This window comes from Alosa pseudoharengus, unplaced genomic scaffold (genome assembly GCF_046254945.1).
Source record: "Alosa pseudoharengus isolate Yale_2024_CS ecotype anadromous, Long Island Sound unplaced genomic scaffold, YU_APseudo_1.1 YU_APseudo_1.1_scf_10, whole genome shotgun sequence".
NCBI classification, from domain to species: domain Eukaryota; kingdom Metazoa; phylum Chordata; class Actinopteri; order Clupeiformes; family Clupeidae; genus Alosa; species Alosa pseudoharengus.
Window position 1 is genome coordinate 3,198,540 of NW_027468565.1, and position 17,476 is coordinate 3,216,015.

The 17,476-nt window shown below is 38.1% G+C and overlaps 1 protein-coding gene across 1 annotated transcript in view; it reads left to right on the forward strand.

Moving 5' to 3' along the window:
• Positions 1 to 17,476, forward strand: part of mphosph6 (M-phase phosphoprotein 6) — a 55,749-nt gene that overhangs the window by 21,260 nt on the left and 17,013 nt on the right. Inside the window, exons 3-4 of the mRNA XM_076302856.1 lie at positions 2,705 to 2,795; positions 13,224 to 13,315. Of these exons, the coding sequence (XP_076158971.1) occupies positions 2,705 to 2,795; positions 13,224 to 13,315 (183 nt within the window). The remainder of the gene's footprint in view (positions 1 to 2,704; positions 2,796 to 13,223; positions 13,316 to 17,476) is intronic.

The window sequence follows — 17,476 nt, forward strand, 5'->3', positions numbered from 1 at the left end:
CAGACCGAGTGAGGGGGAGTTTCGTAGAGAAAAAGCCTCAGGCTTGCCTGGTGTCCCTTTAAATTAGGGCTGTCAATCGATAAAAAAAAAATTAATCGAATTAATTACATACTCTGTGATTAATTAATATAAATTAATCGCATATATATTTTTTGCTGTGAAAGTATTTTAAATATTTAAATTCAAATGAATCATTGAATAATCAGCATTACTGACATTAAAGTTCAAAAACTCTTTTATTATTATTTTCACTGTTCAAATAATGGCCATAATAATCTATGATATGACCTAATATGCTGAGGAAATCAATTCAAAAGTGGAAGAAGGTTTTTTTTTCACATACAAGGCATTTCAGGCCACAGATATAACCTAGGGGACACAATGAAAATAAATTTACACTCCCCTGAATGTCAACACTATTTCTTTGCATTGATGTGCGACTTTAGAGTTGATGAACTCCGGTGATATGCAAATTCCTTGCTGCAGACATTGCAGAGGGCTTTATTTTAATCAACACTTTATTTTTATCAACATCAGGCCGTTTTTAAAAGTAAATGTTCCAATCAATGATCTAGGCAGCACATTTTCTTCTCTCTCCTTTATTTTACAGTCTAATGGTTACTGACTAGAATGGCTCGGGGTCATAGGTCACGCGCAATCTGCGTTATTTTTTTTAATCAGTTATTTTTTCTCAAATTAATTAATCGAAATCAATCAGTTATTTTGACAGCCCTACTTTAAATATCTATTAAAAACTTCACAATGCAGAATGTTTTTAGAGTGTGTGCAGGCGACTTGTTGGCCTCATAGGCCCGCCGACCGGTTGATAAGCCACTCAAATGTTCCAAGAGTCGCGGTGTCCCGAAAACACCTCAGGGCTGAAAGCTCAAAATCTCTAACTTTTCATGGGGTTGTTCTCGACGTAGTTACTGACCTATTCAGGAAAAACACCCACCAGGCGGTGAGGAGTGGATATTGTATGACACACATATTAACAGTACCATCCGGTTTGGAACAAATTATTGAGACAGAATGTTTGCCGTGAACGGTTGCTATTTCATCATACCTATTGGTTGTGCGTGCGTGTTGGTAGCCTAGGATTGGAGTGGAGAGGTGGGGTATTGATTATGCTAACACCTGTTGATGTCGACGAAGGCCAAAATGTGTGAAACATGCAAGTTCAAAATACCCCCCGGTAGCCTATTAGGCTTAAATCTCCTACTACACCTTAGTTTTACATTACTAAATTATTATTAAATTACCTTGAATTTCCCCTTGTGGATCAATAAAGTATCTATCTATCTATCTATCTATCTATCTATCTATCTATCTATCTATCTGTTTATCTAGTAGTTACTTCCTTTAACCTACTAGACCCTATGCAGTCTGGTCTCAAGAGTGGTCATTCTACTGAAACTACTCTTCTGTCTCTGACTGAAGCATCAAGTAGCTAAATCCTCTGCTCAGTTATCAGTGTTAATTTTATCTATTTAGATTTATCTGTAGCCTTTGATGCTGTTAACCAAGACATTCTCCTTTCTACACTATCTGAACTGGGATTTTCTGGGAAAGCTATTAGACTGGTTTGAATCTACCTTAAAGGGCATTCTTTCAGTGTGTCTTAGCAAAGATAAGTATCAATCTCACCACAGGTGTGCCTCAGGGATCAGTGTTAGCGCCCCTGCTTTTCTCTATTTACACCGCTCCCATGGATTTGACTATCATTGCTATGTGCACTCAACTTTCCCACCTGAGGACTCTAGTGTTTCCCATTGGATTTCTGCATGCCTTAAGGATACTTCAGTATAAGTATATACTCTTTTGATCCCGTGAGGGAAATTTGTCAGACAGAATGAAAGATCGGCACCTTCAGAAACTCAAAAACTGAGCGTTTGGTGTTTACAGCTAAAACATCTATTCCCCAACAGATTAACATCCAGCTTGACTAATCTTCACCGACCCCAACTAGATCGGCACGTACTGTAACTTGGGCATCGTAATTGATGACCGACTTCTCTGAACAGCCTCAATTGCGAAATCATGTCGGTTTATCCTTTACAACATTAGGAAGATCAGACCTCATCTGACACAATCAGACTCTTTCGTCAGTGGTTCTTTGTTGGTGGAATGAGTTACCCAGTGCTCTCCATTCCTGTGATAGTTTTGGGTCTTTCAAGAAGGGTCTAAAGGCATATCTGCTGAACATGCACTTAGTTTATTAAGTGTTTATTTGTTATGGTTTGTATATTATAGATATTTATTTTCATTAGGCTATTGATTGAATTGACATTGTCATTTATTATTGCCATTCTCCTTAATGTAGTCTTACCAACTTTTTAAATAGTTTACTGTTAAATTTAACTACTGTATTGTTGTTGTATTTGTATGTCTGCTAAATACCATAACCATAACCATGCATCTTCTCAGACGAAGCACTGTGATATTACCTTGGTCAATTTATGTAAACAAGTTTCCATGGCAGCAATACAACTAGGAGCTTCTAAATAATGAAATGCTTGTTCCGTGTAAACTGAGATTAATCCGTTTATTTAGCGTTCATGTAAACAGTTTGGTTGAAATCTTCAATCAGAATAATTTCAATCCGACTGAAAAAAAAAACGTCCATGTAAATGCGGCTAGTGAAATCAAATTTGGCACAGAGTCAGAGTGACCCAGTAATGATATTGCTGTGTTTTCTTTTAAGGCATGTCCTTCTTATGGAAAAAAGTGTTGTATCCTGTGAGAATTTGGTGTTTGGGAGAATTTCACTCAAGGGTTTCAATCCTGAGATTGAGGTAATGTTTCATTTTTTTCTACTTTCATTTTTTCATTGCTATGTTTAGATTAGATTAACCTTTATTGTCCAGTGTTTCCCACAGAACTACAGATTTTGTGGTGGTAGCCACACATGCATTGTTTGTGTGTGTGTGTGTGTGTGTTTGTACTAATATAAGAAGAAAACAGATAAATATAGAATAAAGCAGATGTTACTTCTGCATTATTGATACATTTTACATTTACATTTATTATTTTAGCAGACGCTTATACTGCCGTGCAAAGGCAAAAGGCTGTAACTTCAATTTTGTCAAAAATTAGTTTTTGTCATTTTTGGAACAATGGGCATCAATTTTATCATGTGGACAAATATCTTGAGTCAATTTTGTTGTTTTCTTATCAAAATAAGATGCTGTTTTTGCCGTAACTTCAAAAAGCAGAGGGTAAGCCAAGGCAGAAGCCCGTAACATCAGTTGCGGTTCTTTAGCTTTGTTTAGCGGCTCTATAGAACGCTGGAATTAAGTTACAGTGCACCGTAATTTCAGCGCAGCAAACCATATTAACATTGGTGGTGGGTAAAACAAAGGCAGAGTGTCTTATGCCTATGTATCGTATGTAGGCCTAATTGAAGCACTTCATCCACACTTCAATAAAGTGAAAAGAAAATGTTGCAGTGGTTGTTTTACTATCTAGCATTAACTACTTCAGATTTTGTGAAATTCAGCTAGGATGTAGCCTAGTTAGCTAGCGATGCACAATTGTTCCTGATCCACAAATAGCCTACATGATCGATGCTGTGCCAGGCAACTGTAAGACACCATAAATGTCTCAAAGCCTGGATACTATTAACTAGTAGCCTAGTACACGTTTTCTCGTGCCATACAGGGTGGCTAGCTGCCTGCCAATCTGCAAGTCCACTCACTGGCAGAAAGCAAAGCGAGTGGGTTGGGGATGCCTCAGATACACCTCCCCGTCCCTCCCCGGCGAGGAGAACATGTCGCACACAAACCAACCCAGCAGATAGAACTTAGATCGCAGCTTACCTTTAAAAAAATCCATGGAAAACAACATCCACTGAGAAGACAAATCCATTGTTTAAATCCATCACAAGTTTTCAGCAAGCCCATTCGCAATATAATTATGTGCAGGCTAGCTAGCCAAAAATCTATCAAAGTGCAACGTTGTTCGGATGTTGTCATTCAATTTTAAGTGTCGCTATGGGTAAGCTATTAGCTAAAGCTAGACAGTGTTGGTTGCAAAATATTTGACTCCCATAAGAACAAAACTACACAGCATGTCCTTAAGTGGATGTCCCTTTAATTTGTCAAGAAAGAAAAACAATCAATGTGTGACTCCTCCGCCGCCCGCACGACACAGACAGTAAATTATTATGTGCCGATGAGTAGCAAAATTCCTGTAATTGCATACGTTTCCAATGTAGTGTTGCACGGTGTATCGATACTAAAAAGGTATCGCGATGCCTTCACGCAAAAAACGATACGATTTCAGACGTTTTTAGAATCGATACTTTATTAAAATAATAATGTTCTGTGTCTGTGTGAACTGCTGCTCTTACTGCTCCTTGCACGCATGTAGGCAAGTGGGCGTGTCAAGCAGGCAGCTCTGAGTGAGTGAGTGCGCAGCCAACATCAACATAGTTCTTTGCTGACAGTTCTAGGCCTTGTGGATAAAACAAAAGGTGCAGTGAAATCTGCAACTATTTCGGATACATCGCGAATTAGGTACACAAAGTCATTTAAAAGCAGTAGGCTACGCATGGAACTTGGCTAAACACCTCGCAGACATATCCCAACATTTTTAAAGAGTTCAAAGAACGACAGGTTAACGAATATGCTATAGAAAACACGACTACATGGTTAGTGCCAAGTTCCTCTCTTATGTTTTAGTCTAGCCTAAGTGAAACGAGTATGGTTCTCTGGGATAAAGCGAACCTTCCTTCATCAATGAATTTTGACGAGACATAACGAGCTGTAATCATAGGGTGCTAACGTGATGAAAGCGCAATGTTCACGCCAGAATAACATTACCATAACTTGTAAACGATCTATTTCATGTTCGGTCAGTAGCCTACTAGTGGTAATATTTGTCATGGCATGTAGACTGCAATTTGTTCAATAATTATTGCCCAGATGTAGGATAGGCTACCCGAAATGCGCTAATTAAAGCCCACAGCATAATACCACCAAAGCGTGTTGAGTCCTAATAATAATAGCGGCGTATTGTTACAGTACGTGCTAGCAAATCATGTTATCAAAGAAATAGACGTAATGTAGGAATGCACACAGATATATTGCAACAGGTAATGGTGTAGGCCTATCTGACGAAGACCTGAGTGGTTGGAACGTCGTACTTGTACAATGGGCGCAAAGAAGACTATCCTCACATTATCCCCTTTGCAACTGTCAAAGAAATCCCATGAACACGGGAAGGCCTAGGGTAGCCTATACTGTACATCAGATGGCCTAAAGATTAGGCCCCTCTGGATAGCATTCAGTGATTTGCATGCAGTAATTTTAACACTGACCTTGATCTAGCCTAGTTTGGCTATTTAAAGCTATTGCCAAAACACAACACAATGTAAATTAACTATAACAAACAATAAAGGACTTAATCACAGAAAGTAGCCCTACTACTTTACTGACTATAAAAAATAATAATTATGTAGGAAGTTTAGAAATTTAGAACCCAGAATTGACCTACACACAAAAGTGCACCAAATTCAACACAAATTACTCGATACACTTGGAGGAGGTATGAGTCCTTTTTTTCTCCAGATATCTTAGGATTTCGCCGTAGTATCGTTTTAGTATCGAGCATCGTGATATTTATGGCAGGTATCGTATCGAAGTCATAATTTTGGTATCGTGACAACACTATTCCAATGGCATTGGCTTGGATAATGTTGTGGCTGTTTTTTTGGTTTTCTGGCTCTTAAAGTGTTATTTTACTTAAATTAAGTACAACGATAAAGTTTTAAAATGTTCCAGTGTAGCCTTCTCATTATTTTGTATTTTGAAATATTATGTTGATGGAGGCCTAATATTAAGCCTTACTAGACAAAACTCACTAAATGTTATCTTAAGGCTATCATTGTTATCATATAAATGTTTCTATAGAGTGATAAAAGTCCAAATGGTCAATAAATTAGAAGTTAAGGTATTTTGCCTTTGTATGACCCATTATTGTTTTGCAGATAATGCAAAGGCAGAATACAGTAACTTCCAAATAAGGGTCAAAGGTCAAGTTTGAGCTGATTTTTTTTTCCATGTAGATACATGTATTCATTATGACAATTACTTGGCAAATTTTCAGTGTCCTACCTATCATACAATTGGCTGGACAACAAAAAAACTTTAAAGTCATTTTTCTCAGTTTCACACTCTGGCGAGTTAAGGTCTTTTGCCTTTGTAGGGCAGTATATCCAAAGCGATATTAGGCCTACAAGGGCCATTGTCCCCAGTGCAACTCGGTATTAAGAGCCTGGCTCAAGGCCACAACAGTGGAAGCAAGGATTTGAACCCACACATTTTCAGGCTACTGCTTGCAAGCCCAGCTCCTTAACTCATTGAGTGTCATATTACGTTTTTCCTTCCCATGCGTTGAGTGCCAAAAACGTAATATTACATTTTTAGCTTTTTTTTAAATTACGAAACTAGACACACTAACACACCTTATATGTGATTTTGGGAACTCTGTGATGAATGGAAATGAAATATATGACGATCGAAAACTCATGAAAACGCACAATCTGGACATTTTATCATAACTCGGTTGCCGCTTTGGGTCGAATCAGTGACACATGCACGTCAGGTCAAAACCAGGCCATTTTCGTGGGGTCTATCACTAGGTGGCAGTCTCGCCAGGTCTCGCTGATCACTTCCCGGAAAATTTACACAAGTAAGTAACAGGCAACACTTCATATTTCATGAAAGACGTTATATCTCCATTTCTAGAAAAAAACAGCGATTTTGATGAAAACTAGCCACTGTTTAGCTTGGGATTTCTCAGGAACAGAGACGTGTAGAAATACACGGTTTGCACCCACCGAGAGCTTAAAGTTTCACCTTTTAATCTTAATCTTAATTGCAGAGTTCGCAGGTGCTAGGCTAAACTGTTAAACCGTTTTTAGTGGCAGGCTAACACATACCATTGACAGTGGATGGTCTCCACTGATAAATATCACACTTGCTTACATGGAAATGAGGTCCTACGTCCAAAATCCTGAACCACCCCTTTAACACCTACACTACCACCAGATTGTGGTATTACATGCTGTGCAGCATTTTTAAAACTATTTACTGTTAATTTTAACTATTGTATTGTTTTTATATGTAAGTCGGTTTGGACAAAAGTGTCTGTCTAAACCCATAACCCATGTGTGCCTTTGCCTCCATGCTCGCTGATGCAATGGTGATGCTCAGGCTTGGCTAGCCAATCAGGAATCTAAGTTCACCAACCAATCACAGAGCCAGGAGTGTGTACTAATGTGGGTGGGTTGTGTTGGTGGTGTGTTGTGCTTTTGCTGTGCACGTAAACTCCATGATGGTCTAAACCAGTGGTCCCCAAACTTTTTCTTCTGAGGGCCAGCTCGCTATGCCTGGCTCTAAGAGAGGGCCAGAGACTCAGAGTATATCAGTAACCATAAATATCTTAGAACTGTGAACAACAGCAGTCTACCTTAGTTGAATATTCCATTACATTTAATCATAGGCTACTGCAATTTAATACCATTGTTAGCTGTGTTTATATTGCCATCATGTCATATCAGTGTAAAATGTAGCTCAAATGAAACTACAAATGAAAATACTAATAAAAAGACGTAAGCATTCCCAAAAGTATTAGCAGGGAGTCCCAAAAGTATATTTTATTCAAAATGTGTGAACTCCGAACTCTGTGTCTTTGCCTACACAGCTCAAGTTGTGAACAAGCAATATCCTACAAATAATTTAAAGTTCTCAAACTATGAGAGGTTTATGAAGTGCTGACAAAAACATCTGAAATGACCACTTTCACTCACCTTATGAGAACTTTGTGAATTGTGAATTTGAATGAACATTTGAACGAGTGGATAAAAAAATAGAAATAATTATCCCAGAAAGACCCAGAAATAAGACTTGAATAGAAGTTAATTAGTTATTAAAAATTAATTGATAAACTTTTAGAATACTTTGAGCACTGATGCAGTCAGCATAGGCCTCTTACATTGTTTGCAGGTAGCCCTACATTTCATTCTGTTTTCGATGGCAAACGCGAAACAGCGCCAAAACAACCACCAGTGGACAAAAAGAGTATTACATCTGTACAGTTAAGACTCGCCATAGAGAATGAATGGGGTAAATTACGGAGGTTATAGTTTGACGATGTCGGGCCAGATGCTATATACCACGGACATGTTTTGGGGGGCCACCCAAAATGAGGTGGCGGGCCGTAGTTTGGGGACCACTGGTCTAAACTCTAAAGAGAATCTGGGATGCTGTCATGATGACTGAAACTTCTCTCTTTAGTCCATTGATCTGTTAACTTAGCTCGCTCTCGCATCTCAAGCGTACAATGACCATCCACATCATATTGTGTTGTTTTCCGGGCGAAATTATGTTTTTTTTCTCCCAATAGCTGGTTAGTGTCATGCAATGTGGACCTTGGTATAGACTACCAAAATAACCTAGCTATCAAAAAGTAAACGCCATAGGCTAGTGACCTAAGCTTAACATACTAAGACTTCTCTGTCATGACAATCCACAGCACAATTAATGTTTTCCTATGGTCTTAATTTTCTCTCCCAACAGCTGGCCACTCGCGGCATAGCCTAATGCCACTTACCTTATAATTAGCTAACTATGCTAGTTTTCGACACGTACAGGACATGGACATACTTTTGCCACAGAAGAAAGCCAGGGACAAGTATAGCCTATTATACGCTGGTGATTATCTTCTTTATTAGCCTACATTCACTGTGTGGCTGAATCTGCTTAGAATATGGGACAGTTCACAGAATAACCATAAACTAATTTTAATTAATGTAATTTTCAGATAAATCACAAGACTGAAAGCAAATATTCCATGTATCAGTGTTGAATTAATCCCATGTAAGCTATATCGTTTTGCCAGCGTTTCTCCCGTGTGCACCATTGTGAGCCTAATTTCCTCGTTCTTCTTACAATCGATCCTCTTCAACCCACGTGGGGTGGGGTGCGTTACCTCCTGACTCTGTAATTGGTTAGTGAACTTAGATTCCTGATTGGCTAGCCAAACCTGAGCATCGCCATTGGCTATTCAACAGGAAGTGCCAGAACAGTCTCAAAAGTACTAATGGCAGAATAGCTATGTAATTGAAAGACAGAAATTGTGGAAGGTTTAGTACCTGTGGAATATATTTGTAAGTGAAGGACATATGAGTAATACTTAAAATCGCTCGTGTTATTTTTATGATAAATAACAAATCATTTTTACAGTTACAAATCCTGATACACACACACACAATACATATGAGACGCTTCTCATCCTTAACCCTTAGAACCCTAAGCTGTTTTTAGGGCATTTTCACTACCTTTATTCATAAGGATTTATTTTGGTCATTGTAAGTGCCACACACATATATTATATATTGTTTTTTTCAGGAGAGTCTATGCTATCCAGATCATTTCATGTATTAATACTAGCATGGATTTTATTTTGATTTTTAAAGAATTAAAATATAAAAAGTGTATTATAAAAATTCTTATATTTCGACATGTATCTCACCACAGCAAGCTCACAGCTCTACATGCATTTCATGTGGTTGTAGGGCAGACTGTCCTGAATCGGGCAATATAATTGCCATGTTGGAGGGATATTCTGGGGCTGAGCAATTTACAGAAATATTTGCTGTGTGATTTACGGAAATAAATGCCATTTTTTATAGTGACCTTTCTGAGCTCCATATCTGTGACACGAACTGATCTGACCTGACTTGACCCGAGGTTACGTGTTAGCCTGCGTGCCTGTGTGTATGCTGTCATAATAATTCTCAACTTTTTACTGCATTGCCATGAACAAAGTAAAGGCAAAAAAGGTGTTTATTTGTTGAACAAATTGGGATGCAATGTATGCCTTGAATTGGATGCCATGCAGGAATTTGCTAGGATCTCAAAACCGGAATATGAACATGCTTTGCCATAGAGAAACACATGATAGCATTGGATTATAAACATGCTTTGCCACAAGAACAGACAAAAACGTGGGGTAAGTCCAGCTATATGAAGTTATTATTTTGCTGTCACTTCGTCTGGTTTTATAAGCCCGAAGGATCGATAAACATGGTACCAATGGATAGCCCTGTGCTCCCTCTTTCATCTGATATGATTGCCATATCGATGCGATCACGGGTTCGCGAGTAATTCAAACTAGAGTAATGTGTGTGCAGGTGAACGCAGAGAAGTATAGACTGTAAATATGATGCAATTTGATTTAATTTCATGATTTTTTTTTATTTTCATACTTGATCGTACAGACAAGTGTGTAGTCTCGTTGGAAAGCCCCACTTCTGCTCTGTCGTGCAATAAAGGTTTCATCTCGCTGCGATGAACCGTTCCAGAGCAATGTAACAGAGAAGAAGGGGTGTGTTTTTTGACGCACTTTGCGTCAATCGGGTTCTAAGGGTTAAGGTGGTGCAAAGGGTGCACCTGTAGAAAAGATTTGTAACTGTACAACAGCTTTTAGTGCGTAGAATATTGATTTTGTAATTGTAGAATATCTATCTATAAAAGCAAGAAGCGTCTGTGTGTCTGTGTGTCCTAATGTCTGGCACGCATATCTCGCTGACCGTTTGTCAGACTGATTTCAAACTTGGCAGGTGTCTTGCTACGGGCATGAGTAAGTGCAGTGCCAAATTTGATGTTGTTTGAATACTAAATGCAAAAGATATTGTTAAATATATCGGTAAAAGAAGCACACATTGGCTTTCGCCGCTAGCCACTCCCCCTCCCACACAGCACTGTACTGTAAGCTACCAGTGAGGATAGAAGCAGGGCTTTGGCAGAACTGGATCAGTGTAGGTTACACGGGTAAAAACTGTTGGCAACATCACGCCAACACACACAGGTATGCAGTAGCTCTTCAAAATGACAGCAAGGTCCTAAATTGAAATTAAATTAATTAAATTGAAACAAGCGATAATGGTCCCAAATTAAAGAACGTCTCAGAATGCCACACATGCAAAGCATAACCAGCGACAAGCAACGAGTGGCAGACAGAGTGTGATGTCACTTATATGCCACCAGAGACTGTTTTTGAGTCACACCATTGCAAATTTCATATGATGATGCATCATTCCACAAAATGGTTTGTTTTCTCTATCATCAAGTTATTCAATAAGCTAAGCATATAGCTTTGACTCAAAACAGCTGTTAGGATTATGTCATTTTGATTTGTAAAAAATGTCACATGCAGCCATGCTTAAATTCTGCTCACTTCACATTTATTATATTATTATATTATCATGTATTCATTATTGAATGCTTACCTGCAATTATGTTTTTCCCCATCATCCTATTTTTAAAGCAGGCCTACCTGCAGGCATGTACTTGGGCTACAGGAATAGCATGTTTGAACGGGCACTGCACTAGTATTTGTAATGGTAAAATATTTTTAACTGTAGGATGATTTGTAGCTGTAAAACCGATCCGTACCCGTAGAATAGATGTGTAATTGTAGGGCATATTTGTAATATTGACAATTACTTGTACAGGTCATTTTTACAGTTACAAATAATTTCTACAGTTTCAAAATGTGATACACACGTACAAAACATTTGAGTCTAATATTCTTCCATAGTTATGCCGCTCCAAACAAAATGCATGTCTCACAATAAAACGCACCACGTAAGAAATAAAGGCCTGCCTCGAATACAAGCCGGCCCCAAATAAAGGTACTGTGCTTTGCACAGCCTAAGTACACTGCAGAAAATGAAATCTAACCAAGTGTTATTAATCTTATAATAAGATCAAAAAATCTATTTGGTATTGTTTTTAGTATGAAAAGACTTACCTAGTGCTCTCTCGAAAGATAATTTTGACATAATTTAAGAAGACTGACTTATTTTAAGGAGTCTTATCAAGACAAATTTACTTAATGCACTGGCAGACAAATTTGCTTGTTTTTAGGACAAATTTGCTTAACACACTGGCAGAAAAATGTGCTTGATTTCAGAATGAGATGTCTTAAAATAAGTCAAACTTTTCTTAAATTAAGTCAAATGATTTCACGAGAAAGCGCTAGGTAAGTTTCTTTATACTGAAAACAATATCTTGTTGTTTTATCTTGATATAAGACTAATAATCTTGGTTAGATTTTATTAGATAAGCAGTTTTTTGCAGTGTAAATAAAACTAATTTGAGGATTTACGATAGTCTGTCTCCTAAACATTCCCATTCAGGCTTTTGTCGGGAATCGAGACACGCAACTCAAAATCGGGACTGTCCCGGTTAAACCAGGACGTCTGGTCACATTCTGTGTGAGTTGAATAACTTGCCTTTTCAGATTATATGTCCATACTGGTTAAGAAAGACATGTTAACAGTCACTAAAATAAGGGTAGGCCTAGTCCTTAGTAGCCTATAGCATCATTGAAAGTTTGCACGTTCTTTTAAAAGCGCATCTTTTTTTCTCTCTCGCTCTCTCGGGGGTAGCCTGCCGAGCATTTGCTCTGCAGCCAGATTGTGCGTTGACATTGCCCAAAATGCTTGATTGCATTCTCCACATTTTAGCTAAATTTTCATGTACCACATCATCATTTTTGTTCAGTGAATCTTTTGTAAATTGCTTTACAATTACTATTGGGCCCTCGTTGGCTGCCTTCGTTATCGCCTCAGCTTGCAGCCATTCACTCCGTGCTTCCACATGTCCAAAATGCTTGATTGCATTGCATTCTCCACATTTTCCGCTAAATTTTCATGTACCCACATCATCATTTTTGTTCGGTGAATCTTTTGTAAATTGTTTTACAATTACCGTCGGGCTCTCGTTGGCTGCCTTCCAGCTCACCTCAGCTTGCAGGCATTCACTCCATGCCTCCACATGCCCAAAATGCTTGATTGCATTGCATTCTCCACATTTCTAGCTACATTTTCATGTACCACATCAGCATTTTTTTCAGTGAATCTTTTGTAAATTGGCCATCGCCTTATTGCCCAGCTCACCTCATTTCACTGCTTTATCCATCTTCAACATTCCCGGTAGAATTCTCAATCTTTTTGGCGTCTATGTGTCCAGTTACATAGTCTCTGTTCTTGGTTTTTGTGAAATGAATTTATATACTTATAAATATACTTATATATGGTTTTTCCTCTTCATGATGCATTTTTTGACTGATGTGACTTATAGTCCGGAAAATACGGTAATTGGTTTTGTATGTGAAAGGGATGTGAAACAATGTAATATTTTCTTATACAGAAATTGATGACCGTAAGAAGTCAGAACGTTAATGATGAAGAGGAAATGTCCAAAATGGACACTGATATAACTGATGAAGAAATGGCAACAAGGTAAGCAGTTAATTTTTCTTGTGAGAAAGCACAACTCATAACAACCCACGACGTGCTTAATAGTTCATCACCCTAATAATCCACCGTTTTTGTGGTTATAAGTCTGTAAGTAAACGGCAGTATCTTGGAGTTCATATGGAATTACTAGTAATGATGAAATTTAAGGATGAGGTTTAGTTCTGTATGATAATAAACTGAATATCTTTCATGTGTGGTCAAAAATAGGCATTACAAAACATCACCTCGGGCTCTGGGAAACATTGACATGTTATCAGGGCTGTAAAATACTGAACTGCCCATTTCTTTTTAATTTTCTGCAATAGCTAAATGACGAATGACTAATGGTCTTAAACTAGAAATGTAATGCCAAAGGAATTACAATAGTGGATGGAAAGCTGCTGGCTTAATGTTGGTGGGGAGATTCCTGAAAAAACAAACAAATATTGAATCACTTAATCTTTGAGTTCATACAAACCCTTGTACCATAAAAACCTTGTGTGTCAGGTATTCTTGAGATATCACGCTCAAGGTGGGTTTGACCTTTACTTCATCATTGAGTCCATACAAATGTTCAAACCAAATTTGAAGCATGTGCCTCAAGCCGTTCTGAAGTTGTGACACAAGCACGAAAGCTGGCCTTTGGAAAATGTAGTTGAGAGAAAGCCTAATTGTATGCAATGCAATAGGCTACCTGCAGAACGGGGCTTTCAGTTGGTGTTGGTGACTGCTCATTCTGCATCCAGGTAACAATTAGTAATTGAATCTGTGTTAAATCAAGATTACTTTGTCAATGTTAAAATCATTGAATCAACGTCGCACTGCAACATTGATTCTAGGCTACATCACTTTTGCACACTTCATTAATATTGAAGCAACTTTGAAATTCGAACTACAGATCAATGGGATTTCAGTGGTATTTCCACTAAAATGAATATTGAAACAATGTTGAAATTACCACCAAACTAAAGATCAACGTGATTTCAATGGTATTTCAGTTGCAATTTTTCTCACCAATATTGCGATTGCGATGCGATATGCAGTTATTTTAAACTCTTTATCTTCTGTCTTATTCAACAAAGACAAGCAATATATCATTCTATAGTATGACCAACACAAAATTACGTAAATTAAACATAAGCTGTTCTTTCCTGGTGCCCAGGCCTATGTTATGATGGCATTAGGTGATTGAATATGATTGATGAATGAAATATTTTTTATTTAACTATTTAGTATAATATTTAGTATATATTTAACTTCATTAGTAGGCCTATATTTGTTGAACTTCCAGCCTTGTAAACATTTAATGATTCTTATACCTTTCTATTTTGTTTCTATGTAGATATGATCTTCTTTCGTTAGTTAACAGGCCTATGCAGTGGCACTGACACACGGCTTCTGCTTGTCCTGTGCTCTCTCTCATGCACGCATGTGCGCGCACACACACACACACACACACACACACACACACACACACACCCGCTCCGCTCATCTGTACTTGGACCTTAGGCCTAGGTATGTCTGGTTTAGGCTACACAAGCTTGCATAAATAACCATTGACAACTTGTTATCAGTTAAGCAAGTGCATTTATTCACTCCTCACCTAGAAATTCACGTGTGCTGTGCTTTCCTGCCATCCATTCAGTAGGCCTAGTATTCATAGCAGTTGCAGTCAGCCTGATCCTCCAGTAGCAGAGTGAAGCGGCACCTAACAGAAATAAAAGGGGGGAAAAAGACACGGTTGTTAGATAAATATGTTCAACTGAACAACAAACTAACAGCTAAGCCTATAATCAAGTCATTTTACGCCACAACCTACCACTCATATAAACGTAGTTCAAAACGAAGGCTAAGTTTCAGCCAGTGACTGTTTGCCATAGAAGGCCATTTCCCTCGTCAGGCCAGCTATGAAAGGCGGCTGACAATTTGAGTGTGAAGGCTTAGCACTACCATCGCCACGGCACACAACCCTAGAAACATTCTACGTAACGTAATATAACTTACCTACTGAATCATGTTATCGCTTAATCAAGTTATGAACTTACTCGACGTAATAGCAATATTATCAAACTAACTAGAGTTAAACGTAACATTTGTTCAATCTCTATATGCTCTCACCTGGACAAATAGTCAAAAGCAATCAGATTTCTTCCCAGTTAAGCTGACAAAACCCAAATACCTAGCTCTATCACCAAATGACTATGGTCCTCTTGACTCTTTCTGTGAATGCATCAAAAAATTAACAACTGGATGTCTCATAACTTTCTTCAGCTGAACAAGGACAAGACGGAAGTAAATATATTTGGCAAAAAGGACGAAAGGATTAGTTAGCACTCTTCTTAAAACCAAAGGGCTTAAAGCAAAGGATTCTGTAAAAAAATCTTTGTGTCATTATTGACTGTGATCTTAACTTTAACAACCATATAAAAGGCATCACTAAATCAGCCTTTTGAAAAAAAAACCCTTAAATAATGACTTCTGGTGAATTTTGTGTAAACTAATGGACACATTGAGACTTAAAAAATGTGAAACTAGTTTTGGGTCTTTCAAGAGGCAATATCTGTTAATTTCTGTTCAGCATGTACTTAGTTAATTAAGCGTTTCTTATGGTTTGTATATTATAGTATTTGTTTATTTTCATTAAGCTATTGTTTGAATTGACATTATTGTTTATTATTGCTATTCTCCTTATTGTAGTCTTACAAACATTTGAAAACTATTCACTATTCATTTGACCAATGTATTGTTTTTATTTGTATGTCGCTTTAGACAAAAGCGTCTGCCAAATCCCATAACCATAAAACTCTCACTAGCAGGCGACTCACTGATTGTAGAAAGGGCTTACATGAGGATTACAGAATTTTTGGCATTTAACATGTGGTGATTAACATGTGGTGGATTTTGTATTTAAGTATTAGACTATTCATGCTGTTGCATTTATTAACCACTAGGTGGTATTTATAAGCTGAGAAATGAAGTGCATTGTTAGCTAGTACAAATGACCTCAGATCACTAGATCAGGGTTTGTCAAGTCATCATACAAAGAAAGCCAAGTTACGCGTGACTTGCTTCATAGTTTACCGGTTATGTATCCCTGTTTGTTTCATTGTACACCTTGATCCACCAAATTATCTCTTCCTCCTGCTGCCTTGAAACATTGAAACTAAATCTGTCTTAGTGTGGCCCAACATTTTAATTACCATTAAAAAGATAGACAGAGAACGTAATAGTAAAATGCAAAAAACAGAAGTATTTAATGCAAAGACAGAAAATGTAATTTATGCAAAATGTAGCATAAGATATGATTCCACATGCCTTTCTTGGACACATGCTATCATTAAAAACTGACAAAAGCGTTTTCTCATTTTCTATTGGGGTTTTTCTACTGTGGTGGCAACATAAGGCTGTACCAACGTGTCTTCAATTGAGCAAATTTGTCAATAACATTATCATGCCTTGTGGAATCCAGATGTTCCTTTTCAATTGACATAACGGCCAGGTCATTGAGTCTTTCTTGGCCCATAGTGCTCCTTAACCATGTGTGAAGACGGCGTAAGGCACTGAAAGTGTGTTCACAGCTGCAGCTGCTGACTGGAATTGTCAGGCCAACTTCGAACACAGCCTTCAAAGTGGGAAACATATCTGCATCCAACATTTGGATCACAGTGGCAGTGTCAGGGATAGCCTCTTTCTCCATCTTTCTCTTGATGAAACTTTTAGCCACCAGAAGTTCTTCTGACCTTAATTGAATCTGGTAATGGCTGGCAAGGCTAATGAGAGCATCTTCACAGAGAAAGGTCTCTGAGGTTGGGTTGCAGGCTTTACAAATCACTACAAAACCTTCAAATCTTTTTTTGCTTTTGCCTGGGACCAACAGGGATCTGGATGTCGTTTTTTCTCTCATAAGGCCATGGCCCTCTTGAACACCTCTTCAGCACTAGCTTCTGTTTGGAGCTCCGTCAACATTTGATGGACTGCCATCTTGTACTGGACAGCTTTGCCCAAGTCAATACTTTCCCCCTGTAGATATCTGTGCAGACCTTCAGTTATGCCGAGGAGTTTGGAGAACATCACCAGCATAAAGAGCGTGTTTGGTTTACAAAGCTTTGACCGGATGCCTAGAGCCATGGTTGTGTCCATTGTGTTGAGACATGTTAAAATGGC